We start from the raw sequence: 27,948 nt of genomic DNA, 5'->3' as shown, positions 1-27,948 counted from the left end.
GACAGGGAAATTGGCTAGTGCTGCCTGAGACTACTCCAGCCTCTCCCGTCCCTGATGTCACAGTTCAGAGTCTGCTGCCTGCCTAGAAGGTTGCAGAAAGCTCTGTAGGTTCTCTCTGTGTATCCCACAGGGTTCCTCGGGCCAGGTCCCTGTCTGATGGCTTTTATGAAAAAATATCTCCTCCCCATTCTGGGGATCCTCTTGGCCTCCTACTACTATTCTGCGAATGAGGAATTCAGACCAGGTAAGTACCAGTGTATCTAATTTTGGAGGAATAGATAAAAAGCACAGGGGTGGGTGGAGTGTTTCTGAGGATCAAGATGAGTTCCTGATCCCCAAAATTTCTAAACAAGAGGGAACCCTGAGGTATGACTGTCTTTCTGTGTCCTCCAGCCACAGGCTACGAGTAATAAGGATGTGGGGAGGGGTAATCATGTAGCCAAAAGATTGCCAAATAGTCCTGCTTTATTTGGCACCCTTAATGAAAAGCTATTTCAGATCCTCTTTGACATGAGGGTAATTCCAAAATTCACAACTCAGCCAGATAATTGGGCTCCGTGGAGAGACTGATAAGTGGGAGGCAAGAAAGGACTCTGGAGTTGATGACTAAATAGAAGTGAAGGAAAATCCATGGAATCTCTATGAGCACATGTGTTGATGACTTTTTGAATTTTATTTCAATTGAGCAAAACTGAATGAGTCCAGAAATGTGTGGAACTCCAATGTTTTAGCTGAAAGCTCTGTCAATGGAGGATTTTAGGAAGGACAGCAGGAAGGCTTGATTTTGAGCAACCAAGCCAAATCCCCATTTCAGACTTGAACTATTTCTTCATTGATTTATGCAGTTTGAGATAAGTTGATCTGGGCTTATAATCTTTAGACATTGAGATAAGGCTGCCCACATCCAGAGCGGGAGGAGGAATGTTGCTGCTAAGTTGGGTATGTTCATCACTTCCTTTTGGGGTTTCCCAGAGATGCTCAAAGGAAAGAAGGTGATTGTCACAGGGGCCAGCAAGGGGATCGGAGAAGAGATGGCCTATCATTTGGCGAAGATGGGAGCTCATGTGGTGGTGACAGCAAGGTCAAAAGAAACTCTAAAGAAGGTGAGGGTTCTGTGCCCACAGACACATGTACCCTCACATGCCCAGATGTATTCTTATATATACTCACATATATACACCAACACACAGAAGCTGGCACATCCATACATAGATGCATACACACACCCACACACACACACACACACACACACATACAGGCTCAGACACCCACAGGAATATAAAAATATGCATTTATGTATTCTTTCCCAGGCACACATATATAGACAAAAAGTTCTTGAGCTGTATATGCTCATAGACATGCCTATTCACACACATTTACACATGGAGTCACAGATACATAGGTATGTGCTCAGATACCAAAATTCCAGTACCTACTCCTGAAATCATATTCCTGTACCCATGCGGACTCTCAGACACATGCCCTCTCATAGACTCACAAACCTAAGGATACACAAACATTCAGAAACCTAGGGCTACATGTAGAAACTAGCATCCATACCAATAATGCATTCAGAAACATCTATTCATAGAAACTCATGAGCACAAATCATGGACTTAAACCCCAGCACAGTGATGATTTGTCATTTACATCCTACCTGAAATACTTCCAGAAAGTATTTCAGACAGAGCAAAAAGATTGTGTCAGGTTGCATTTAGCAACATACAAACACACACTGAACTCACACTCACACACACACACACACCCCTACCCCCGTTTCCTATCAAAACAGGGCTGTGAGCAACCTCTCATTTAAACCCCCATTACTTCAGAGACTGCTCCCCAAAGGTCTGCAGCCAAAACTGACACCATTGCCGCTGTGTCCCTGAAGGTGGTATCCCACTGCCTGGAGCTTGGAGCAGCCTCAGCACACTACGTTGCTGGCACCATGGAGGACATGACCTTTGCAGAGCAATTTGTTGCCAAAGCTGGAAAGCTCATGGGTAAGGCTGCTTCTTCTCCTTCCTCTTCTGGATTTTGCTCTATGGCTCACCAGGGGGCTTTCAGAAGGAGCAGGAGCAGGGGGAGGGGGAAAGTATCAACCCCAGATGGTTTCTCTCAACATAGCCATCTCTTGCAGGGGGACTAGACATGCTCATTCTCAACCACATCACCAACACTTCTCTGAATCTATTTAGTGATGATATCCAACTCGTGCGCAAAAACATGGAGGTCAACTTCCTCAGTTATGTGGTCCTTAGTGTTGCTGCTTTGCCCATGCTGAAGCAGAGCAATGGAAGCATTGTTATCGTCTCTTCAATGGCTGGTGAGTAGGGCAGGAACCAATTTGGAAGGTAGGAGCAGGAGAAGTGCCAGAGATGGTGTTGGGGGCTCTGCAGTGAACACGAATTTTTACCAGTTTCCATGCAGAGAAGTAACACAATAAAAACTGGAAGTTGAAATGCTCACAGTGATATTAAGCAAAAGCTGATTAACAGCTTGCCCATATGTGTGGACAGGTAGATATATGAATAAGAGACTTGGTATGTAAACTCAATGAGAAGCATGCATGCTGAATAAAAAGTCACTGTCAAGAACAAGTGGGACCATAAAAATTGAGAGATTGTTAAAAGTAAATGAGCTACAAGACCTTTGGAAGTAATAGAGAAAGAGCAGCAGTTCAGAGTGCCCACTAGAAGCCTGGTAGTTTATGATCTACAAATTAAAGTCCAAAGGGACATCGAGAGACTGCTGGAGATACAGCCTGTTCTGATACTAAGGGAGAGATCTGGTCACGATAGATAAAAAGGACTTTGCTTCCTCCATGACCAACAGCCATAGGTTGGTGAAGTTAGTTGATACAAAGGTAGAAATAAGAAGTGAAATATTTTAACAATATACATTTGCCCGATAAGTGGGTTCAGCAAAGGTAAAATAAAATGAACAACAAACACAAACTCACCATATTAACAGACCTGCCTATGTTGGAGGTGTTTGCCAAAGTCTGAACTTGCTACATTAAAATTCTAATTTAAATAACCAACAGGGTAGAGAGAGAGTGTGTACAGAGAAATATTCATGGAGAGAACCTCTGTGTGACCAAGAGAGGTCACTGATGTTTTGGAGGGTGGCAACATCAGAAGTTATCACCAGTAAAAAGGCAGAAAGTTTCCAGCTTGGGGGATTTCTAGGACCATTTCATCATGGGTCCAGGAGAGAAATTCTACACTAACTGTTGATTAGTCAGTTGGAAGGATGTGGCTGGAAGGTAAACACCAGGATCAAAATCAGCCATCTAAATGTGGTTCCTGCCAACGTAAAAACAAATAACCTAGAGGGTTTTGTAAATTCTTAAGTACTTGATAAATGTTAGTTATTACTGTAATACTAGTTAGTTATTACTATAAAGGGTTCTACTTCCTGGACGGGAAAGGCCTGCATAGCGATGGGATAAAAGAGCAGTTTGTCTGTGCTACCCGCCAAACAGGGTGATTGATATGCATCCCTGTGCTTCCCAGACAACACAGACGCCCCACCCCTCCCCAGACACAGCCTCTCTCTGGGCTGAAAAGAAGGGAGAGCTTCTGGATGCATACTGAGTGGGAGGGTGCTGGGCACATCCCCAATTCATCCTAGGGCATTGGCCAAAACCCTCACATCAGTCATGGTGTAGGTGGCTTTAATGATTTCGGTTGATTAAATAGGACATCCACTCTAGGCAAAGGGTGTGCTTCATCCTTGGCTGGAGAATTTAACTTTCTATAATGTACACACAGTCTAAAAGTCCTCAGAAGGAACAAGAATTACTGTAAAAGTCCAAGGGCATAATGAAATTCTGATAACTTCTATTTCCACATGTCTTCTACACCTACCAAATGTCACTTGGTAATTTCCATGGACTCTGAGAAGTGGCAATCTATGTCTATTTTTGATTAGCCAAAAGAGTTCAGCCTGTTTGCTTTGAAGCATGTCTGTGAACTTGCAAAGTACAGACACTTCTTTTTCTCTCCCTAACTGAAGAATTTCTTTGTTCTATGCTATATTCTCTTAAACAGTCAGCAAATATGTTCATTAATCCTTCCTCCTTAAAATCTGAATTTCACAAACATGGGATGCCAAACCTCAAATTGATCCTAAGGTCAGCCAAAGAGTGTTGGGATAGATTTTTAATCATTCCTGCCAGGGACTGCATTAAGGGGTTTATTGAATTACAGTGATGAGCAATTGTTTTTATCCCCACTGCATTTCCGGCTATTGCATTACATGGAAACCCTATACTTTTGATATGTTCTTTAAAGCCTCCGCTACTTCTTGAGCAACAACAGATACAGTATTGCTACCTCTGGGAACTTCTTTACAGTCCACATCCATCCACCATTCAACACCATTTTTGACACCTACTGATCGAGTTTCTAAGTATATGTAACATCTAGTTACTTTGATTAGTCTCCCCTCCTTCCACCATGTGCTAGTTTGGACCTACGTTGAGCTACTATAACAAAAACTCAAATTTACAATGGCTTAAACAAATGGTTTCCTCTCATGAAACAGCGTTGGATAAGCAGCCCAGGGCTGATATGGTAGTTCTGCCCCATTAAGTTGTCTAGGAACCTTTCTATCGCAGAACCACCATCCCTGGGGTGTTATCTTCCCCTGTGTGTCCAAGATGGCTCATTATCATATCAGAATTCTAGCTAGAGAAAATTGAGAGAGAAGAAAGATACAACCAGAAAGCTGTACACTTTTCTTCTGCCACAACTAGTTGCAATTGTGGTCTTTATGCAAAGTGGACTTGTGTCCAACTGAAAATCAGGGGTTCTACTTCTATAAAAGACACTGATGTTGATAAACAACTATCAGTCTCCCTCACATCACCCATGCCAAGTTGCACATAAGACTAGAAGGCAGTATTCCCTCCAGGCCACCCCACACCATACACACATACCCCAGACCCGATCTCTCTCACATTCAAGGTCCATCACAAAAACAAAACCCCCTCCCATCAGGCAGTGGTGCAAGGGACAGTGAGGTAGGTGAAAGAATGGAAAGAGAATGCTTAGATAGTATTTGTGAAACAAACTGAGACAGAGATATTAATGTGCCAATTTGAAAGAAATCACTGAATTGGGCAGAGAACATTTGAAAACATCTGGAAAAAGTTTATCCACCATCAGTTAAAATGGATCTTCTTGACTTTGGTTCAATTTTAGAAAAGTCAAGTCATTCTATTTTCGCGCCCCTTGACTCTGTGACTCTGTGAACTCCATCACTGTAGCACGTCACATCAGCTGCACACATGACAGCTAGAACCCAGAATCTAACACTGCTTCTCTGCCCCTCCTTTACTCCCCCTCAGCGGAGTCATGGATAAACCTTGTCATCCCCCTGCCCCTTTGTCCTCTTAGGACTCATTTCAACTCACTTCATATGAAGTCTTTTTCAGTCCTCACCAGAGCCCTTTAAACATTTCCTCTTTCTCTTTTCTACTACATTTTGGTAAATTACCTTTAGGAATCCCACTTTCTCTCTAATTCTCTTTTTTGGATTCATTGGTGATACAAATATTACTAACGATAATTATGATACAAATACTAACCACACGGGGCCAGCATAAGTGTAGAGATATTGATTCTTCTGTTTCAAGAAAAATGTAAGACATATTTTGAAGGGAAACTAGACATAATAAAAGACTGGGTTTCTTTAAATATTCAAAATGAAAAACACATCAAAAGGAATAAAAGAACCTTGCCAATAACCTCTGAATGCTCAGACCTCTCTTTGGAAGCTCCATAAGTGTCTCCAGTCACCTATTCATTTTTCTCCAAGTAAATCTTTTAAAAAGATCAACTTTCAATATATATAAATACATATATTTTTTTAAAGTCTTATTCAGCTGTGTTCCTTTTCTGGTTTACTCATTTCCAGCATTGTTTCATACTATTTTTTTAATGTAAAGGTATAGTGTTGCAGGCACATTATGAGCCGACTAGCCAGGGTCAAATACCTCATAAGACAATGTTTTTGTGGGAAAACTCAAACCAGTGTATGAAGTCACTTGTTGGACCTTAATCTGTTTGTCAGTTGAGGGCTTCCTGTGTGGTCTAAACCTTTTTCAAAAATTCAACATTACAAAAACGAAAAACAAAAACAGGTTTCTCAACTACACATGTCAACTAACAGGATCTGGAATATCCATAATGGTGTTTTGCATAAAGACAAGGATATACAGATGCCAATCTCATCCCTGCCTTCAGTTCTGGCATACCCACTTTTTCCTGAAAGGTAGACCAGTGCCTCAATGTATGGATATGCCTTGGGGTCCAGTGGAGATGGGAGGGCCAAGGTCAAGCTCTAGGATGCAAAGGGGCCTAGGAACTAGACTAGAAAGGGGTGATTATCCCTCACCCAATTGTTCTAATTTTTCTAAGAAAAGATGAATCTTTACCCTTAAATCCAATTACCTCAGAAATGATTTTTGAGAACCACAATTTCCAAGATGAGTAGAAGTGTTTATGCATGTGAATATAGGTATTTAGTGGGGGAGGCGGGGCTGCTGCAAGTTTTGGACTATTTGGAGGAAAATGGGGAGAAACATGGGGAGGGGAGATGTGTGCATATAGATGTCATCTATCGGGCCTGGAAGAAGGCCAAAAAGGAGATGAGAGTAAGAATCAACAACCTGGACAGAAAAGTTCCAGGAGTCATTGTCTCTTCAATTCAAGAGATTGAATATATATCCGGAAATATATAAATACAAAAAAAGGTCTTAAGAAAAGAAAAATGTAAAAATACCAAAATTAGACTCAACATAGATGCTGTGCTTAAGTTTCAAATTTGGCTCTTGAATTGACTTAACAAAAAGAAAAAGAATAGGATTGGTATATAGATAAGATTATATTCAAAAAAAGGAAGTACTGCAGGAAACAAATAATTTCTGAAACAAATTTCTCATAAAAGATTGTAAATTGAAGGCACAAAGTAATGGAAAGAGCAATGCCCTCAACAATTTTTTTAAATGTTTCTATGATTATAAAACTTACACACACGCACACACTATGAAAACTTGAAAAATGAAGAAAAATATAAAACTGAAATAAAAATCATCCACAATCATGCCAATATTTTGGAGAATTTCCTACCAGATAGATATAGATATGGATAAGGATATAAATATAGATATAATACAATTTATTTTCCTACTGCCAGATATTTAGGTTACTTTCAATGTTTTGCTATTTTAAAAATCCTACAATAAATGTTCTTGTATATAAATCAGTGGCTAAGTTGATTATTTCCTTGATAAATTCTTAGCACTAGATTTACTGGGTGAAATGATGGGAACATTTTTAAAGCTATTGGTAGATATTTCCAAATTGCTTTAGACAAAATGAAAAATAAAAGATTAGACTTTTAAATATACAAAAATAAAAATCAATTTAAATGAATATGAGCATTCTTCCTACCCTGAGTATATATATGCGTGCTCATCTCACACCTAGTTTACAGAGCTAACAAAGTTTTCAGCGAATGACAATTTTGTAGGTAAAATAAAAAGGTGTATAGTAGTTATAATTTGAATTTATTTACTTGTGAGATGGAACATGAGGGCCCTGTCCCCTTGAGAGCAGTGGTATTCTGTTTTTGATTACCATTATATCCTTAATTCCTACAACAGCACCTGGCATATTTAATTAACTAATAATGGTAATTAATGAATGAATTTCATTTTCGTGTGTTTATAGGCTATTTATGTTTTTTATTCTGTGAACTGTTTTCCATGTCCTTGTGCCTTGAGATGTTAGCAAAACTTTTCTAACACTAAATACAGCAAACTGATTTCATAAGCAGCTCCTTGTTGCAAACTTTGACAAAAGTATATCATTGAAACAAAGCCAAATACAAAGTTAGTAAAGTGAAAAGTGAATTTGACATTGTGTGAATATATAGCTTTAGATGGCTGACCTTGACCCAAGGAGGATTCCTGTTGAAAAAAGTATTGATTTCGCTGAGCAAAAGTCCACTAAAGGTACTTCAAGATGAGGAATGGCTGGGGAGAGAGAGTATAACTTTACATCTGAGAAATGTACTCTACAGATAAACTTGCACAAATGCTCCCCAAATATATGCATTCATTTATTCAAAAAATGTGAATTGAGGGTCCCCTCTGAGCCAGGCACTGTGCCAGGTGCTGGGACTATGGCAGTGGGCAAGAAAGGCAACAGGTGCCTGTTAGCAGGGAGTCAACATTCCGGTTGAAGGTGATTGTTACCGTACTGTTTACAGTCATGAAAGACCTGAAAGTAACTCAATATCTACCGCTAGCAATAGGTTCCTAAATTGTAGTGAAATACTATGTACACTTTTACACACACTGACTATAAAAATCCTACGTTTAAAGGAATGTAATTTAGAGAACAGTATACATAGTATGAGCTCAACAGTGTTTAAAGAAAGAGGCTTTTAGGGACTGGCCCGGTGGGATAGTGGTTAAGTTCACGCGCTCCGCTTCTGCGGCCCAGGGTTCACAGGTTTGGATCCTGGGCACGGACCAATGCACCGCTCATCAAGCCATGCTGTGGCGGCGTCCTACATATAAAATAGAGGAAGATGGGCACAGATATTAGCTCAGGGCCAATCTTCCTCAGGAAAAAAAAAAAGGAAAGAGGCTTTTACCTTTCATTTTACACATTTCATAACTGCTTATTGTACAATGACCATGGTATGAATTTTATTAGAATAATTTTTAATAGAAAAGTAGGGGATAGCGTTCCATATGGCAACCAAAAATGAAATATTTCTCCTCTCAGGATGGGTGACTTCAGGAGGACAGAGATTGGACTCAATCTCACAAGTAAACAAACAAATTCAAATGATGAAAACTAATAAAATACCAAATGCAAACAACTAAATACCATGGTGGAGATGAGGGTGTTGTTTTTTTATTGTTTTGGGGGCTTTTTTGTTTTTTTGTTTGCCTACAAAAATATCAGTTGTTGAAAACTTCGTGAGCTCCACAAAGTTGGAGTGTGATGGGCACTTTCATATACTCCTGGCCGGACAGAGTATATTTTTTTATTCACTAACTGGTTTTCACTATCGTTTTTAAAAGTCTAGTCCTTCCTTTTTCTTTTTATCCAAAGCAATTTGCCAATATGTATCAATAGGCTTAAGTGTTCCCATCATTTCACCCAGCAAATATAATGCTAAGAATCTATCAAGGAATAATCATCAGTCCAACCACTGATACGTGTACAAAAATGTTTATCATAGGATTTTTTTCAACATGTCTATGAACCTACAAACAAAGCTACTAAGGCTGAAAATAGCCAACAAACATACGCCTGAAAGTCAGCCATCACAGTCAACTGAAAGTCAGAATCCAATTAATGTATTGGCGTAGTCGATTTTATTACATGGGTTTTAAATTATTAAACATTTTTCCATGAAGTTATCTGGTTCAGGAACTCTCATGTAATAAGTGAGTATAGTAAATCCTTTATTTCCAGCACTAGAAAATTAGTCTTTCCCTGTACTCCCTAAATAAATAAATGTTGAACAATATTTGAAGAACATTATTTTGAAGGGGTGCCAAGTCACTGGCTCACATCTGTCTCAGTCCATCCCTGGGGAGACAGCTGGCCTTATGGGAATTGCAGCTGAGAAGCCACCAGGAAATAAGGCTACCCCAGGATCTCCCAGAGATAGCATGGTTGTGCCATACCTGCTTCCCTCAGTACATCTGCTCCTCTTTCTTCTCTATTAGCCCCTGCTTCATTTGGCACACAGTTCGACCTGGCTGTTACAGTCCCTTTCTCAGCATAACAACTCTCAATACAGTTTTGACTTCTGCCCCATTGCCAAGTCTCCTGGTCTTTCAATCTCCCAACTCCAAGTTCCCCCCGAAGAAGAGGTATCTAATTGGCTCAGCTGAATTTTACAAGTCAATCCCAAAGTCATTCATGATGACCAGCCTGGAGAGGTACAGTCATTGACCTAGGTCTAATCAGCAAGGCCACAGGGAGGGCAGAGTTAGGCTAGAAGCAGAGTAGGCAACAGTAGACATGTCTGAGTCACTTGGGTAATCTTCCTTAAATATTGCTTCTGTCACCACAGGTTGTCAAACTTTAGCAGGATGGGACAGGTTTGTGTCAGGGAGCAGCAGTGGCAGCCTGAATTAGGATATCAAGACTGAGATGAGAAGGAGGTTCACACAAGGGGCAGCAATGGTAGCCTGGTGTGAAGTTTCAGAGCTCAAATGGGCCTAGGGGAGTGTCTATGTGGCACCTGGCATGGGATGTCAGAGCTAAGAAAGGTGAAGAGGGCATCTGCAAAGAGGGCTACAATAGGGCAGCCCAGTGTAGAGTGAAGAGGGCATCCATGTGGCCTGCCACAGAGTATCAGAGCCCAGGTGGGATGAGAAGGGCATCCACACAGAGGGCACAGGAGCAAGCGAAGAATAATCACATACAGGGGGCATTAATCAAATAAGTGCTATATGTTGAGGATAATGGAAGCCAGGTTCTCACTGTCAGTATTACAAATATGAAAGGAAAGAAAATTAGAATAAACCTTGTGACGCTGAGTTGGAGGTGTTGGTACAAATCACTAGTTTTTAATATACATGGATAGATATAGAAATATAGATGTGTGTGTCTACCTATGTGTGCATATATTCCCTAGCTCTGTCCACTGAGAGAACCTGGGAGCACACTTCGTGCCCAAATTTTGGTTTCTAAATATCATTCTCCAGTAAAAGGAACCAAGACTTCTTGGAAAAATTATTGATTCCAGAGCAGTGGCAGGAAACGTATAAAATGAACCTGAAAATCTTGTTGTGCCAGTAAGTAAAGAATTGCTCAAAGGATAATAGGGACATGTTACTAGGACACAGAAACTTTTAAAGGGCTCTCACTAGCCAAACTTGCGATCATTGGCGCATTCAAATAAAAATGATAATAACATATTATAAGCCATTATATATAATAAGAATCCGTAATGATATAAATAAATACGTGAATAAATAAATGGGGAGAGGAGAAGGTTTTTCCATCTAGTGGAATGCCAAATGATAAATATAGAAGGAATGATGAAATTAGAAAAATCACCATTTGGCAACCATCATAGTAATAATTCATCCAGAAAGCATCAATGGATGCTAAACCTAGTTCGCCGGTTCGGATCCCAGGGGCACACCGACGCACTGCTTGGCAAGCCACACTGTGGCGGCGTCCCATATGAAGTGGAGGAAGATGGGCATGGATGTTAGCCCAGGGCCAGTCTTCCTCGGCACAAAGAGGAGGATTGGCAGATGTTAGCTCAAGGCTGATCTTCCTCACAAAAAAATAAATAAATAAATAAATGGGCAAATAATTTGAATAGACATTTCTCCGCAGAAGACATACAAATTGCCAACAAATATATGAAAAGATGCTCAACATCACTAATTATCAGAGAAATGCAAACCAAAATCACAAGGAGATATCACCTCACAACTGTTAGGACAGCCATTATCAAAAAAACAGAAAATAACAAGTGTTGGCAAGGCTGTGGAGAAATTGAACCCTCGTGTACTGTTGGTGGGAATGTAAAATGGTGCAGCTACTGTGGAAAGTAGTATGGAGGTTCCTCAAATAATTAAAAATAGAATTACCATATGATCCAGAAATTCCACTCCTCGATACATACTCAAAAGAATTGAAAGCAGAGTCTCGAAGAGATATTTGTACCCCCATGTTCATTATTCACAAAGCTAAAACATGGAAGCAACCCAAGTGTCCATCGACAGAAAAATGGATAAGTAAAATGTGGTGTGTATATACACATACAATTCAGCCTTAAAAAGAAAGGAAATTCTGACATATGCTACAACATGGATAAACCTTAAGGACATTATTCTAAATAAACCAGTCACAAAAAAAGACAAATACTGTATGATTACACTTATATGAGATACTTAGAGTAGTCAAATCACAGAGATAGAAAGTAGAATGGTGGTTTCCAGGAGCTGGAGGGAGAGGGGAATGGGGAGTTATGGCTAATGGGTATAGAGTTTCAGTTTTGCAAGATGAAAAGAGCTCTGGAGATGGATGGCGGTGATGGTTGCACAACAATATGAATGTACTTGATGTCATTGAACTGTACACTCAAAAATGGTTAAGATAGGGGCCACCTGGTGGCAGAGCGGTTAAGTTCGTGCATTCCGCTTCAGTAGCCCAGGGTTTGCCAGTTGGGATCCTGGGCACAGACCTACTCACCACTCATCAAGCCATGCTGAGGCAGCGTGCCATATAGAAGAGCTACAACTCTACAACTATGATACACGACTATGTAATAGGGCTTTGGGGAGAAAAAAGAAAAAAAAAGTAGAAAGATTGGCAACAGATGTTAGCATGGGGCCAATCTTCCTCAAAATAAAAAATAAAAAAAATTTTTTTTTAAATGGTTAAGATAGTCAAAAAACAAAAAAAGTACCATCCTACAAAATACTTATTGATTACAAGGGAAAAAAGAGTAATTTTGCAGTGGAGACACCTGGCAGATCATTTGAGTCGAATGATCAAAGTTAATTAACATCACCAGTAATGGAATAAATTAAAATCACATATCACCTGATGGGATGCAGTGTGAAGAGAAGACAACTACTTCCGTGATCCTGCCAAAAATGCATCGCCTGAATCAAATCATGAGGAAACATCAGAGAAATCCAAACTGAGGGACATTCATTAGCAGTGTGCTGGTCCATGTTTAACAACTAGCCCTCCAGAAGGGGAAAATCAAAAATCTGATTTGTAACATTTCTGTGGTGTAAATAATCTCATGATGGTCATAGCAACATGACATCAATTTGCTTGCAAAATTCATCAAAATTGAACAGTCCGTGCTCGTGGTTTACTACAAGGCAGCTCCAGCATATCACCTTGTACAAAATTGTTGACAGTACTCTTCAACAGGGTCAAGGCCATGAAAGTCAAAGAAAGACTGGAGATGTTCCAGCTTGAAGGAAGCTGAAGAGTCATGACAACTCAATGCAACATGTGATCCTCAATGAGATCCTTTGCTATATATGATATTATTGGGACAAATGGAAAAACTTGAATGGGGTCTGTGAACTAGATGACGGAATACATCAATGTTAATGTAGTAGGTTGAATGGCAGCCCTCAAAAAGATATGTCTAGGGCCGGCCCTGTGGTGCAGTGGTTGGGTTTGCTCACTCCGTTTCAGTGGCCCAGGGTTCACGGTTTCGAACCCCGGGCGCGTACCTACACACCACTTGTCAGGCCATGCTGGGGCGGTGTCCCATGTACAAAGTAGAGGAAGATTGGGACAGATGTTAGCTCAGGGACCATCTTCCTCAAGTAAAAAGAGGAAGATTGGCCAGAGATGTTGGCTCAGGGCCAATATTCCTTACCGCCCCACCCCCCAAAAAAAAGATATGTCTACATCCTAACTCCTTGAACCTGTGTATGTGACCTTATATGGAAAAAGGGTCTTTGCAGGTGTAATTATGTTAAGGATCTTGCAATGAGATCATCCAGGACTAAGTGAGTGAGCCCTAAATCCAATGACAAGTGTCCTTATAAGAGACAGAAGACAGGACAGAGGAGACAAGGAGAAGGCCATGTGAAGATAAGAGGCAGAGTTTGCAGTGGTGTAGCCATAAGGAATGCTGACAGCCACCAGAAGCTGGAAGAGGCAGTGGAGGATTCCCTCTCCCCTAGAGCCTTTGGAGGGAGTGCAGCCCTGCCAACACCTTGATTTCAGACTTCTGGTCTTCAGAACTGCGAGAAAATAAATTTCTGTTGACCTAAGTCACCCAGCTTGTGGTGATTTATTACGGCAGGTCTAGGAAACTAATAAATTACCTTTCTCATTTTGATGGTTATGTAAGAGAATGCCCCTATGTGTAGGAAATGCATGCTAATATATTCAGGAGTGATGGGACATCAGGTCAGCAATTTTCTCAATTATAGCAATTCCTCTCAAATAGTTCAGGAAAGGGGGGAAAGGTCATTTGTACTATACTTGCAACTCTTCTGTTAGTTTGAAATTATTTCAAGAAAAAAAAAAACCCCCATCCTAGGGGTCTAGTGACTTGGAGGAGGTGAGAGTGGATTTTTTGTGGATTCCTCAGAGATCCCCTGCAGGAGACACCCTTGGCACTAACAATGCTTCCTCTAGCTCACTCTTTGCAGCTTCCTCCTCAGCTCCAGGACTTCCATTAGCCCAGCCCTCTTGGCCCAGTCCAGCAAATGACCCCAGGCCAGTCCCCCTCCACAAGATCCACATTTGGTCTCTGGGAAGCCTGCCATTCGTGGATATATTTGATCCCACAATGCACCCACCTACGCTCTCAAGCTAGGGCAGTTCCAGCCCTGCCTCTTGCCTTTAGACTTTCAAATGTGAATCGAATACCAACCCCCAAATTCCAGGGGACACTTGTAAAGGTCTCCAAATAATCCTCTTGAAGCCCCTCTCCTGTGGCTTAAGGTGAAGGGAACGCAAATGCCTCCCCTGCCCCTTGGTGGATGAACACATAGGACACTAACAACACTCCCTTCTGCAAGCACAACTATTTAGGTTGGATGGATGTGAGTGATTAGGTAATGCTGGAGGAACTGGTTTGGGCCCACCCTTTAACTGTGGGGGTTCTTAAAATCTATTCTTTTATTCTTGCTTTGGGAGCTGTGCTGATGCTCTGAGACAACAGGAGGAGCCACATGTCACAGGCCTCATACCTGCACAGAAATGCTCTCGCCAAAGTCACCTTGTGAAATTTAGTAACAGGTTTTATCTTACTAATCTCGGCAGCATTTTGTGCTACTTCAACACCATACACTCCTCCTTTGTCTTCAGCCAAAACACTCCCCTGGGTTTCCTCCAGCTGCTCTGCCTGCCCCTTCTCAGTATTTTTCATCTTCCCTATCTTATTGTTGGTTTCCTAGGGATTCTTTCCATCCTAAACCCGCTTCTCTTTTCACTCAACATATTCTCCCTGGGCAATCTCATCCATTCCCCTTGCTTCAATTATCATTGGATGTGGGTTGTCTCAACACTTATGACAACACCTCAGGTTCTCCAAAGGCTGGAGTAGAGAGATGGATTTATCTTTAGAACTCGACTCAGGTGAAACAACTAAAGAGTTTAGACCATGAGGGTCTTAGCTGAGACAAGACTTTTAGGGAGAGCTGGAAAAAGGGGGCAGGGTCACTCTGAAAGTCTGAAGGCAGGCAGGCAGGAATGAAGCTTTTCAATCCTATATACTTTCTTCTGAGCTTTCAATTAAAGCAGCTTAAAATCTGCCTTTGAAATGGAAACAATTTCAAAATCTCAGCAAGGCAATTGGGGATGGAGGGTGTGGAATGGATGAACAAAAGCACTGAGGCCTGCTTTTGACCTCTTCTGCTCAGCTAACAAGCTCCAGCACACAGCTAGTCTGCCAACCCTCTGCCTCTTGCTGTTTCTACAGTGGCTGAATCCTAGGGTTTCTGGGACAGAGCTAATTGAAAACCATCTGTCCCATTTATCACCAAGTCTGCACTCTTACTTGTCAGACTCTATGTCCCATATTTTGCTTCGGAAAATATGGTCACCATAGCTCTGTTTCCTTGCGGTCTAAAACTTCCCAGCAGAGAAATCTAGCTGCTATATATGTATTCTTCTGTGATGGCTCCATTCCCCCCACATAAAGCAAAACTTAACCTTGGGCACAAGCACTCAGGCTTCTAATCCCCTCACTTTCATGACTGCTTCATGCATATAAGAACAGCACATTTATTTACTTATTCATTTGGTTTAATTAAGCTCATACTCTGGCATATTTTTTTAATTAGTAGTTGAACAAGTGGGTCTTGCAGGGTGCAATCAGAAAACAACTTCACTCTTTCCTTCAGACCTGTTCTACGGGTGAGCTCTTCCCTGAACCCGGATGCGATCTAGAGCGGATGGCAACACTCTAGGATAATAAAAGATTTTCTGGCTGCTTCCAGTCTCAAGAAAGGGCTCACTTCAGTAATTAAAACGTCTAGTCACTTGTAATTTAACTAACTAAAGCTTCTCCCCTCGTCAAGCTTGAACCTGCCGTGCTAGGAAACTGGGGATAAGAAAGAGAGATGTGTTCAGCCTTTCCTCCCATTCCTCATCTCCTCCCACTCACCTGGCTCTCTCTAGCCTCCCTCATGTAAAAGAAAGAGGAAAATGCAGGGAAGAAGAGAAGTTCAGCATAGGGAGGTCTTACCTAGCTGGCACCCAGCTAATACAGCATTGGTCTCCAGCCACAGTGCATGTTCAAAGCTCATGCTTTCTGGGCTGGGTGGATCCCCACATTTGACTCTTGCGTTAGGTGTTTTCCTGGATCCTTTGGAGGCCCCTGCTGAAATATTAGTAGTTCTTCCTGTGACTTGGGCAAGAGTTGCTAATACTATGTCGCTCAGGCCCTGGCAATACAGGGGAATACACTCACCACTTCAGGCAATCCTTGGGGGCAGGATTGGAAATGACTCTGGGGGACAAAGGACGAGCCCTGGGACAAGGCCCATAGGGTGGTGAGCAGAGTGTGGGCTGGATTTCAGGCCCCCCACAGACAGAGTTCCCTTGTGGACAACACAGTTTGCACTAGCACTGCAGCGGCCTTGCCCATAACCAGAACGTCTCAGGTTGGTTCAAACCCCAGTCCTTGATGCCCCTCAAACTCCTGGAGACAAGCTCTCCATGAGGTGCCTTGAAGCTCCTCACACAAGGATTGACATGAGGGGAAGCCCCCACCCCTTCTTCTTGGAAGACCACTAAGACACTGCTTACTTCCTCACTCTAACTACCGTCCTCTCTGGCCTCTTCACCTTCAGCTTGGGATGGTTGAGGGTCTACATGTTGCGAACTCATTTTTGTTTTTTTGAAGTTTTTGTTTGTGTGTGTTACCACCGCCTATGTAAGTGCACAGGCAGTCTGGAACCTCCCTGCAGAATATGGAGGCATTTGCCAATTACTGTGTTCTCAGCCTTTGAACTTCAGCTGAAACTAAAGCAGAACAAATCAAATTTTAACATCCTATTACATATTATTTATTCCATTTTGACCAGGGCCCCTTAACTCAGAATCTTTTTAAAAAATAAAAATCTGGGTTTTTAGAGATGCTTTGCCCTTTTTCAGCTTTCTGAAACTTCTAAATATATGTTACATAGAGCAGAATGCAGAGGTTTCCTTACACAAACTAATTAGCATTATGTGGGAAAATGTTTAAGAACAGTACCATGAATAGAAAACAGACTTTAATGAAATGCACCAAGGTTGTTTTGGAATAGTGAGAACCTAGGAGAATTTTCCCTCTTCTTTTCTCTTTTCTACTTTTTGATATGTTCCAGCTTTCCTTTAGTGAGCCTAGACTGGTTCATAATCCTTTATCTACAATTCCACAATCCAAAAAGCTATGGGGGAAAAGAAAATGAGCAAAAGGAAAAGCTCTGAAAACTAATAATTTTTTTGTCATAAGTAATGCTACATAGTTAATTTAACCTGAACCGAAGGGAAACTACTTAAAGCCTTTATCTCAGTGTGAACTTTCAAATATTTTAGTGCAGATATAATAACGTGTTTGCTTACAGGATGCCTCCCCAGAGGCATACATAACACTTACTGGGAGTGTTATGTAATAGACAGTATAAGCCCCACACCACCTTCTAAAATCCAAAAATAATTCGGAATTCCATAACACATCAGGCCCTAAGGGTTTGGGATAAGTGCTTATAAGCCTATCCTTTCGGAGAGGAGAAAATATAATGAACCTTGTTATTACTTTTCTTGCTCTACTAGCTTTTCATTGTAACTAACTCATTCCCACCTCTAGTCTTTATACAAGCCATTCCCCCACCTCCTTGCCCCTTCCTGCACTTTCTTTCATCAAAGCAGAATTCAGAATTTACCTCCTGTAGCTGAAATTTCCTGGTTAGTCCAATATTATTCTTTACCTGAATATCCAGTTTAGATTTGGGACACATGTTTTCCCAGGTCATACTAGTTTGGGCTTTAAAGAGACACAATGATTCATAATTTAGTGACAGCTCACCCAGCTGTCATTGTGAGACTTCAGCCCCTTCCATGGACCTTCCCTCCCCGTTTCTTCGAGGAGTTCCTAGGTCAAGTTTAACAAGCTTATGTCACCATGCCTTTCCTGCTCCCACATCCATCCTCAAAACCTACCATAAATATGGTTTATGGATTCCTACTGAACCTCTCAGCACAGCTCCCCACCCCAGAACAGAAGAATCTGGGGAAGGGGTGGGCTCGAATCTGCAGATTCTCTCCACGTGGTCCTTACGTGCATTGAACTTGAGAACGACTGGTTTAAAGGTTTGCAGATCAATGGCAGGTCACAAAATCTGAGAGATGAAATATGATTATAATGAATGTCAACGACAGCTGCAGCCTTCAGCTGAGAAACTGACAGTTCCCATAGGTAGTTAGGTTATAGTGTACCTCATGTGTAGTTTTCCTAATAAAGGTTAATAATTTTTCAATAGTCTTTGTCCAATCTTGACCCTTGTCTAATAATTCAGCATTTTTCTTCACCATTTAAAAATATATTTTTTTTAACTATGCATCTATCTGGTGAATTTTTCAGGAACAATCTTCTGCCATGTCTAGCTCCTTCCCTATCTCTCTCCTTTCTTCCTCTTTCCCTTTCTCTCTTCTCTCGCCTTCCTCTCAGAAAAAAAAAAAAAAATCTCCCTCCTTTTCTCCTGCAAAACAATTGAGGATCTTTTTTGCACTTTGAGCATAACCTAAGGCATAATTAAGGATAGAAAATGGGATACATTAAGCTCCCTTAGTGGGACAATAATCACTACTACAGGAATTCAGATTATGGGTTCACAAGGTCTCTTGCTTCTGCATCTCTGTTGCTAGCTGGACAGACACATTATAAAATGCCACATTATAAAATGTGGAATGTGGTGAAGATTCCACGTTCGCCTGGAAACTGTGAATGTGATTTTATATGGAAAAGAGTCTTTGCAGATGTAATTAAGTTAAGGATGTCATGATGGGTTATCTGGGATTATCTGGGTGGGCCTAAATTCAATGACAAGCGTCCTAATAAGAAGAGTAAAAGACACATAAAATTGGATGAGAAGATGGAAGCAGAGATTGACGTAATGCATCTACAAGCCAAGGACTGTCAAAGATTGGCAGCAGACTTTAAAACCTTGAAGAGAGGGGCCGGTCCTGTGGCTTAGCAGTTAAGTGTGCGCGCTCCACTACTGGCGGCCCGGGTTCGGATCCCGGGGGCGCACAGACACACCGCTTCTCCAGCCATGCTGAGGCCGTGTCCCACATACAGCAACTAGAAGGATATGCAACTATGACATACAGCTATCCACTGGGGCTTTAGGGGGACAAAAAAAAAAAAAAAAGGAGGAAGATTGGCAATAGACGTTAGCTCAGAGCCGGTCTTCCTCAGCAAAAAGAGGAGGATTAGCACGGATGTTAGCTCAAGGCTGATCTTCCTCACATAAAACCTTGAAGAGACAAGGAAGAATTCTCCACTAGAGCCTTTGGAGGGAACACGGCCCAACTGATACCTTGGTTTTGGACTTCTAGCCTCCAGAATTATGAGAGAGTAAATTTCTGTTGTCTCAAGCTGCCACATCTGTGGTGATTTGCTGTGGCAGCCTCAGGAAACTAATACAGACTAGGAGTGACTGGCCCTATCTATTTATGGGTACCCTCATCGGTCAGCTTAGAAGTGGAAATAATATTGCTATTCATAAATTTTGCCTATTTGGGGGCTTAATTGTCAAGCAGAGAGAACCTTCACCCCCTCAGGAATGCTGAATTTGACACATGGCTCTTTAAAAACACTCATATAAAGAACAATGGCTTCATAGAGGAAATACCACCTAATGTTTGAAAGTTTGGGCCACTAGAGTCAAACTAGAATCCTGATTTGAGACGTGGTTCTCCTACTCATTAACTGTGCAACTCTACACAATTATTTAGCCTTTAGACTCTGGCACATAATAGCTAGATAAATTTTAGCTCCTATTTATTTCCAATTTTTAGATTATTTTGTTTGTCCTTTCCACGTGGCTGCTTGTCTTTGCTTACTTATCCTTTTCCATGGCTGGAAATGGCTACCCCAGTCCCAACCTTATATGACCTTTTAGTTCAAAATCTAACAGCAGCTAATTAGAATCTTTGTGTCGCTTATTTAAGCTTCTTGAGAGAGACAATGACGTGTGTTCAAGCCATTGTGCATATTAACTATCACTGGCCTGATCTTCTATGGCTAGGAAGGCAAACTCTTTTTGAAGGGGATGTGTGTAGGAAGGCAAGGCAAAGGCAAGGCAAAGTACAATAAAGCTTTTTAAGTCTTATATATTCAAACCTATTTCTATCTTCCTTCATACTGTATGCCTTTGATTTCATGCTTTAAAAAGTATCTCTTGCCTTGAGATTATATATTCACCCATATTTTATTATTTCACTTCCACATATACTTTCTAATATAATTTGAATTTATTTATTAGAATGGCATTTTTCTTTTCTCTAAGTAGCTAGCTATTTGTCCCAACATGATTTTTTGAATAGCTCATACTTTTATCACCAATTTGAAATACTAAGAATAATAGCATTTTCTAAATGCTTTCTACGTGCCAGAGTTTGTGCTAAGTATATTACATGGATTATTCAGCTTAGTAGTATTATTATCCACATATTACAGCTAACAAATGGCATAGTTGGGATTCACACCCAGGTCATCTGACTCTAGAGCTCTTACTTTACGCACTACACTAGTCTTATGATTAATTTGGATTGTGATCTATTTTTGGCTTAAATAATAAGGAAAATTATTGACATAACTGGAAATCCAGACGTAGGGCAGCCTTCATAGTTGACTTGGCTCAAGCTCAACGTCATCATGATTCTCTTGGCTCAGCTCTCTTTCATGTGTGGCTTCATCCTCAGGCTCACAGTGAGATAGCTACAGCAATTCCAGGCCCATACCCATGCACAAAAATGTCCAGTAGAAGAGAAACAGGATTGCTACTTTAGGCAACTCTCCCAGAAGAACAAAGAACTTTCCCAGACGGTCCAACGAAATTCTCCTTGAGTCCATTGGTCCAAAATGGGCCACATGCTCAATCCTGTATCAATCATGGGCAAGGAGGATGTGATTAAATAAATTATACAAACCCACCCCTAGAGTTTGAGATGGTATCAGCTTTCCTTTGACACATGGACTGCATAAAAGTGAGGAAGACTATCAATAAGGATTAGGTTCAGCTCTCTAAGGCAGAAAACCTAAAATAACAGTGGATTAAATAAGTTAAAAGGTAAATCAAGTCTGGAAGTAGGCAGTATAGGGCTAGGATGGTAGTTCCATGGTCACCCAAGTACCCTCCTTCTCTCTCAATGCTCTGCCAATTCTCAACATGTGGCTTCTGCTTCATGGTCCAAGATAGTTCTGGAGCCACAGCCATCTTATCCACCTTCCGGCACCAAGAAGAAGGAAGGAGTGGAAAAAGAGAGATTGACTTCTTCTTTTAAGGACATATCTCAGAAATCACATGATACACTTCGGTGTTTACAATCCACTGGACAGCACTTAGTCATCTGGCAACATCTGGCTGAAAGAAGTTGAGAAATGTGGACTTTATTCTAGATAACTATAAACCCAGCCACACATCAGAGGTCATATACTAAGAAAGGGCAGAAGACATATTGAGAGAATACTAGCAGTCTCTGCAATAGATGGAAACATGAATTCCACTGGGGTTCTGTTACAGAGGAAGAAAAGGGAACTAAATTCTGGTTAGGCACCCAACAATGTGTCCAGCAGCCCCTTGTGGGTCTTTGGTCCAGCCCTGGACTAGTCAGCAGCCCAGCGGTATCAGATACTCTGGTTGGACATCTGTGTTGCACATCCATTCCCGGAACTTGACTGTAGAGTCATCCTAAGCCAAAACTCATGATTGGGGATGGAGTAGGAATGGTTCCCTAGAGCGATTTGTGTGTTATTTTTTTTATTTTTAAGAGTTATTTATAGATTAAGCATTGAGGATATTAAACTTTTGTCTAATATGTTGCAAATGATTTTCTAGTTTATCATTTACTGTTTACCTTTATAGTGATGTTATTATAGTTATTGTTTTGACATACAGAAGTTGTACATTTTATATAATCAAATATTCTTTGCCTTTACATATTTTTTTTTACTTTTATGTTAGAATAATCTTTCATAACCAGGGATCTGATAAATATTCACCTATATTATCCTCTTTCTCTGATGGAATTATTTTTTTATCAGTCAGAAGATGCATTCTGCTGCACATGTAACAAAAATTCCACTTACAATTGCTTAACGCTAAATAGGAGTTCCTTTTTCTCAGGTAATGAAAAGTTCAGGGCTGGTTTGGTGGACTTATTACATTTTCAAGAATCCAAGCTCATTCCACATTTCTATTCTATGATCCTTAATATGTAGCTTTTCCTCAAGTTCACAAATGACTGTTGCAGTTCTAGGCATCACAGCTGAAGTCCATTTAGGAGGAAAGGGGAAGGGCCAAATGTAAAAGCTGCATATGCCACCTGAAATACATCTATTTTATCAGGAAACCAATATCCTTCCTGGAGACTCCATTTGTTAGATTTCTCATTGGCCAGAACTAGATCACATAGCCACCCAAAAGAGCAAAAGAATCTTGAAGAGGTAAACATTTTTTATCTCAACACGTTCCTGTCCTGAGCAAAATCAGATTCTATTATTTAAAAAGGGGAAATGGATATTGGGTAGACAACACCGACTGCCATAATTTCCCTTCTAGAATTTTTTTGATATATGATATAAAACAAGGAACTAACAATTTTTTCCAATTAGTTAAGCAACTTTCCCAGGATCTTTATTGAATAAGCCATCTGTTCTTCATTGATTTGGCATGCAACTTCATTATATTTAAAAACTTATAGAGGTTCCAATTCCAATAATGGCAGAGTAGTACAATAACAAACTTTGGACGAAACATAGAAAACAACCATTGAAAGCATTGGAAGAAAAAGCAAAAGCAGACAGAAATTGGAGAGTTGTCGACACTCGGAAAAAGGAAACGACACTAGGTGAGTGTCCCAATTTTATAGCTTATGCCTAAGTGTAGGCCCCAATCAGTGCCATATCTGGTATAGAAATCTGCCATCTTTTCTACCTTGAAGAACCAGAAGGAAGAGTCTGGGGTTTCTGTAGCAGCCAGAAAGTGAAGAGGGACATCCTGGAAGAAAAAAAGCCACAGTGAAGGAGCACCAAATTCTCTATAGCTCTTTCCAAATCTCTATTTGTCCCCTGAACTACTCATGGGAAGTGAGGATACCGAGAAGCCCAGTTAAGGTTAAATAATTAAACAGATATTTTAGCTGGTACGTAATGCAAGAGACAGAAACAGAGCTTCAGCCAAGTTAACTGCCCACCTAAAAAAATAAAAATCAATATTCTTTGGAGGAATATGACAGAATCCAGAGACTCTACAATGTATCATTCACAATATCAAGAATACAATGCAAAATTACTACACATACAAGAATGGAAAATGTGACTGACACTCAGGAAGAAAGGTTGTCAACTGGGCCGGCTGGGTGGTGCAAGCAGTTAAGTGCACGCACTCCACTGCGGCAGCCCGGGGTTTGCCGGTTCGGACCCCGGGCGCGCACCGACACACTGCTTGGCAAGCCGTGCTATGGCGGCATCCCATATAAAGTGGAGGAAGATGGGCACGGATGTTAGCCCAGGGCCAGTCTTCCTCAGCAAAAAAAGAGGAGGATTGGCAGTTGTTAGCACAGGGCTGATCTCCTCACAAAAAAAAAAAAAAAAAAAAAGAAAGGTTATCAATGGAAATCAATCCTAAAATGACCCATATTTTAGAATTAGCAGACAAGGATTTTAAAGTAGCTGTTACCACAATGCTCAGCAAAGAGTCTAAGGTCTCAGGCCACTTCTACTCCCTCCTCTTGGAAACGGTATAAAGAATATATTATCCCGTTAGGCATATGTCCACATGTCCTCCCAAAAACGGGAGTGAGAATTAACCAGGCTGATGAAGTAAGAAAAGTAATTTTAGGTAGAAAAGCAAAGATAGGAGTTTTCATTCCCCTTGTGTAGAAAGTAAATCAATGCTAGGTCACTGTGTTGGCAGAGAGCTCTTGCCAAACCCTTGGATCCCCATCTCTCTTGGGTCAGAGGTAAAAGAGTTAGCAGCTGTGGGATTACATGGCTATTTTGTAGTCCCACTTATTTACCACCCTTACTAAAATCAAACCAATTCCTCTTCAATGAAGGCTTTCCTGCATCCCACCCCACACCCTACCCCAGTATCTTCAAGGGGAGTTTCTTTGATACCTTAATGATTTTTTTCTTTCAGAAACTCAACACAGTGTGATAATCTCTATAGGGAGTAGAGAGAAACTGTGACTCAAATGGAAAAAGCACCCCACAGGGGTTACAAAAGCCTGCTACAGACAAAGCAAAGATCAGCTCTGTCAGAAGCTGAAAAGGGTCACCTTGTTAACCCATTTCTTTATCATTTAGGGAAAATGGCTAATCCATTGATTGCTCCCTATGCTGGAAGCAAGTTTGCTCTGGATGGGTTCTTCTCCTCCATCAGGACAGAATATGCAATGACCAAGGTCAATGTGTCGATCACTCTCTGTATCCTCGGCCTCATAAACACAGGTAAGATCAAGAGATTAGAATAAGTGGCCTGCAGATGGACTGTCTGCCTTATCATTGTGGGTGAAGAAGGTGCTGCACTCGCTGACTCATCTGTAACGCACGAAAAACCAGTGAGAGCACTAGTCCTCATTTACTGAAGCACTTCTGTCACTAGTGGAGCCTCTGACTACTCTCTGACCCTTCTTTCCATTCTTTTTTATTTTGTGAGGAAGATCAGCCCTGAGCTAACATCCATGCCAATCCTCCTCCTTTTTTTTCTCCCCAAAGCCCCAGTAGACAGTTGTATGTCATAGATGCACATCCTTCTAGTTGCTGTATGTGGGATGCCACCTCAGCGTGGCCGGACAAGTGGTGCGTCACTGCACACCGGGGACCGAACCTGGGCCGCCAGTAGCAGAGTGCGCGCACTTAACCGCTAAGCCACAGGGCCGGCCCCAACCTGACCCTATTCTGAACATCTTATGTCCTCTTGGACACTCAGTGGCCATTACATATGAGACTTATCAAATACAAGTTCGTTTTTCTTAATAACATCACCAGTAATAAATAAGACATATCTAGATCATGAACCCTTTGATATGATGCACTGAGAAGGACACAGCATCATTCTTATGGTATTCTCGCCAAAAATGCACAACCTAGCTCCAATTATAAGAGAATGATGGACAAACCCAAACTGAGGGACATTCTACAAAACAATTGATCAGTATTCTTCAAAAGTGTCCAGGCCATGAGAGACAAGGAAGGAGAGAAGAACTGTCACAGATTGGAGGAAAAATAAGAAGAAATTACAACCAAGTGTAATCCTGGATAATAGCCTGGAACATAATATTAGTGAAAAGATAAAGTCTATAGTTTAGTTAGTAATATTGTTCCAATTATATCATACCTGTTCTTGATAATTGCACAATGGTTATATATGATGTTACAATTAGGGGAAGCAGGGTGAAGGATATAAGGGAATACTTTACACAATTTTTACAATTTTTCTGTTAAGTCCAAACACAAGTTTATCTAAAACATGTGGCAGGCATGATAAGAAAACTTTACTTAAAGAGTAATGGAGTAAATTGAGTAGTAGTTACAGAACAAAAGAGAGAGAGAAAGACAGAGACATACAGTGAAACAAGAAAGGGATGGAGAGAGAAAGAAAAGCTGTGCAAGAAGGACATGAAAATTTGGAAGGAGAGAGAAGGTAGCAATAGAGTTTCCTTCTAAATGAAAGTGGTTAGTGTTGACAAGGGAGCACAGGCCTGGATTTTTGTCCATCGCTTCCTTTTACAAGTCAGTAAGTCATTATCATACAGCACTCTGTTTTCGCCCACTGACACCTCCCATTAGCTACTGGGTCATCATATGACTTCTATCCTCATTCTGCTCCTCCATATTATTCCCTTACCCCAACCAAAACATCCAAGAGAAGAGCATGATTCAAATCTCTCAACTAATCACCTCTAACTGCCCCCAAAAATCTTCATCCAGGAAGACAGGGCCTGTATTAACACTAAGCCTCTCTTTGCCCGATAGCCCCTAAACATAACCAGTCTTCTCCATGTACTCCCGATTGGGCCCATGGGCCTTGCAGAGCAAGCACTGGCAAATAGCCCCTAACAGCTGAGCTGTTGGTGTCTACAGGCCTTCCAATGTGACTCCACTAGTCTTGGATAACCACACTCTTCTCTTGTCATTCTACAGACACAGCCATGAAGGCAGTTTCTGGGATACTTGACACAACTGCATCTCCAAAGGAAGAATGTGCCCTGGAGATTATCAAAGGGGGAGCCCTGCGCCAAGAAGAAGTATATTATGGCAGCCCAGTCTGGACCCTTCTCCTGCTGAGAAACCCAGGAAGGAAGATCCTGGAATTTTTCTCCATAAGAAATTATAATATGGACAAATTTATAAACAACTAGGCACTTCCTTAGGGCTGGGCATGATAAGGGAGCTTGGGACCGTTCTGCCTGACATTTATCTAAGCTCCATCCATGAAGGCATCTCCCCAGAGAGATAAACGAGTGTCCCCAGAGAGTTGCAAGTCACGCGTCACATCTCACAATTTGAAGGAGTTCCTCTAACATTTGCACAGTGGAAATGTAATTATAATGAATGTCATGAACCTGCAGTTGTAAAATTCATAGTAACCACAGGTATAATTACAAGGTAGTTGTATCAAATTTACCTCATATATAGTAATGTTATGATGCTTAATACAATATTAATTATAATAAAGGTCATATAAACTTTATAAATTCATAACTGGTAGCTAAAACTTCAGTTCATTCAGCATAGTTCCTTTAAAACCATAACCTACACCAGTGACAATTTTCAATGTTCATTTCTTATTTTATGGTCCCAACTTTTTATCTGTTCTTGAGTTGAAGAAATCATCCTATTCTTCATTTAGTGGACATAATGTCTTTGCCATTTTGTACACTTCAGATATTCTTTATGTTAATTTATATTGCTCCTCCAGGAAGGAGGACACCTGGGTATGAGTCAATAGCGCAAACCCACAGAAGTGGAGGTCCCTGGAAACTTGAGCCACAGAACCTACGCCTGTTTATTGTACTCAGAGTGCATCAAACATCAATGCTTTACATATGAGCGCTCAACTGTATATTAGAAGTTTGGAGAGAAGGGGACGGAGTCCCAATCCTGCCACTCACATATTTAGTCATTCATTCATTCAACAAATATTTATCAAACATATGCCAGGTATCACCTGACTACAACCAAATGGAAAACAAATCATCAGCTATATTAACAACTCAGCAAAGCCCTATATTGGCCAGGTCCCCAACAGGTAAGAGATGGCAAATTGGATAATTTTAGTAGAACTAAATAAAAAGGGGGTTATTTACAAAAGTGTGGGTAAGGTTATAGGGCAATCACAAAAGATAATGTATCTCACTGCTAGTTGAAGCTGTTTCCAACCCTAGGCCCACCACTGGGACAAGAGGAGAGAACTGTTATGAGAACACAGAGGCAAAAGAACTGTTTGGAGAACGTCACACGACAGGAGTTTTGACATTCAGTTAAGGGATGCAACCAGCCCAAGAACCATGAAGGAGGGATCTGGGGGAATAAATACCCTCACTCTCTTCCCTCTCTCTGATTTCTTGTTGGTATTTTCTATCAGCTGAACAGAGGGGCAAGGGAGCAGACTGATATAAACCATACAGGTCAGCTTCCTCATGCACACAGCAGGGTAGAAAAAACTGGAGAGTGTCCTGAAGG

General features: G+C 41.0%; 2 protein-coding genes across 2 annotated transcripts in view; one reads left to right on the top strand and one right to left on the bottom strand.

The window, feature by feature from the left end:
* Positions 1-27,948, bottom strand: part of C2H1orf74 (chromosome 2 C1orf74 homolog) — a 116,444-nt gene that overhangs the window by 43,690 nt on the left and 44,806 nt on the right. The window lies entirely within an intron of this gene.
* Positions 113-26,961, top strand: HSD11B1 (hydroxysteroid 11-beta dehydrogenase 1). Its single transcript, XM_004424860.2, has 6 exons — positions 113-244; positions 973-1,103; positions 1,892-2,003; positions 2,141-2,326; positions 24,568-24,711; positions 26,407-26,961. The coding sequence occupies exons 1-6, from the start codon at positions 157-159 to the stop codon at positions 26,622-26,624; spliced, it is 879 nt and encodes a 292-aa protein (XP_004424917.1). The 5' UTR covers positions 113-156; the 3' UTR covers positions 26,625-26,961.

This window comes from Ceratotherium simum, chromosome 2, assembly GCF_057802395.1.
Source record: "Ceratotherium simum simum isolate JZ-2026a chromosome 2, ASM5780239v1, whole genome shotgun sequence".
Classification (NCBI taxonomy): domain Eukaryota; kingdom Metazoa; phylum Chordata; class Mammalia; order Perissodactyla; family Rhinocerotidae; genus Ceratotherium; species Ceratotherium simum.
Note: the sequence above shows the minus strand (reverse complement) of the source record. Positions and strands in the feature narration are given on the sequence as shown.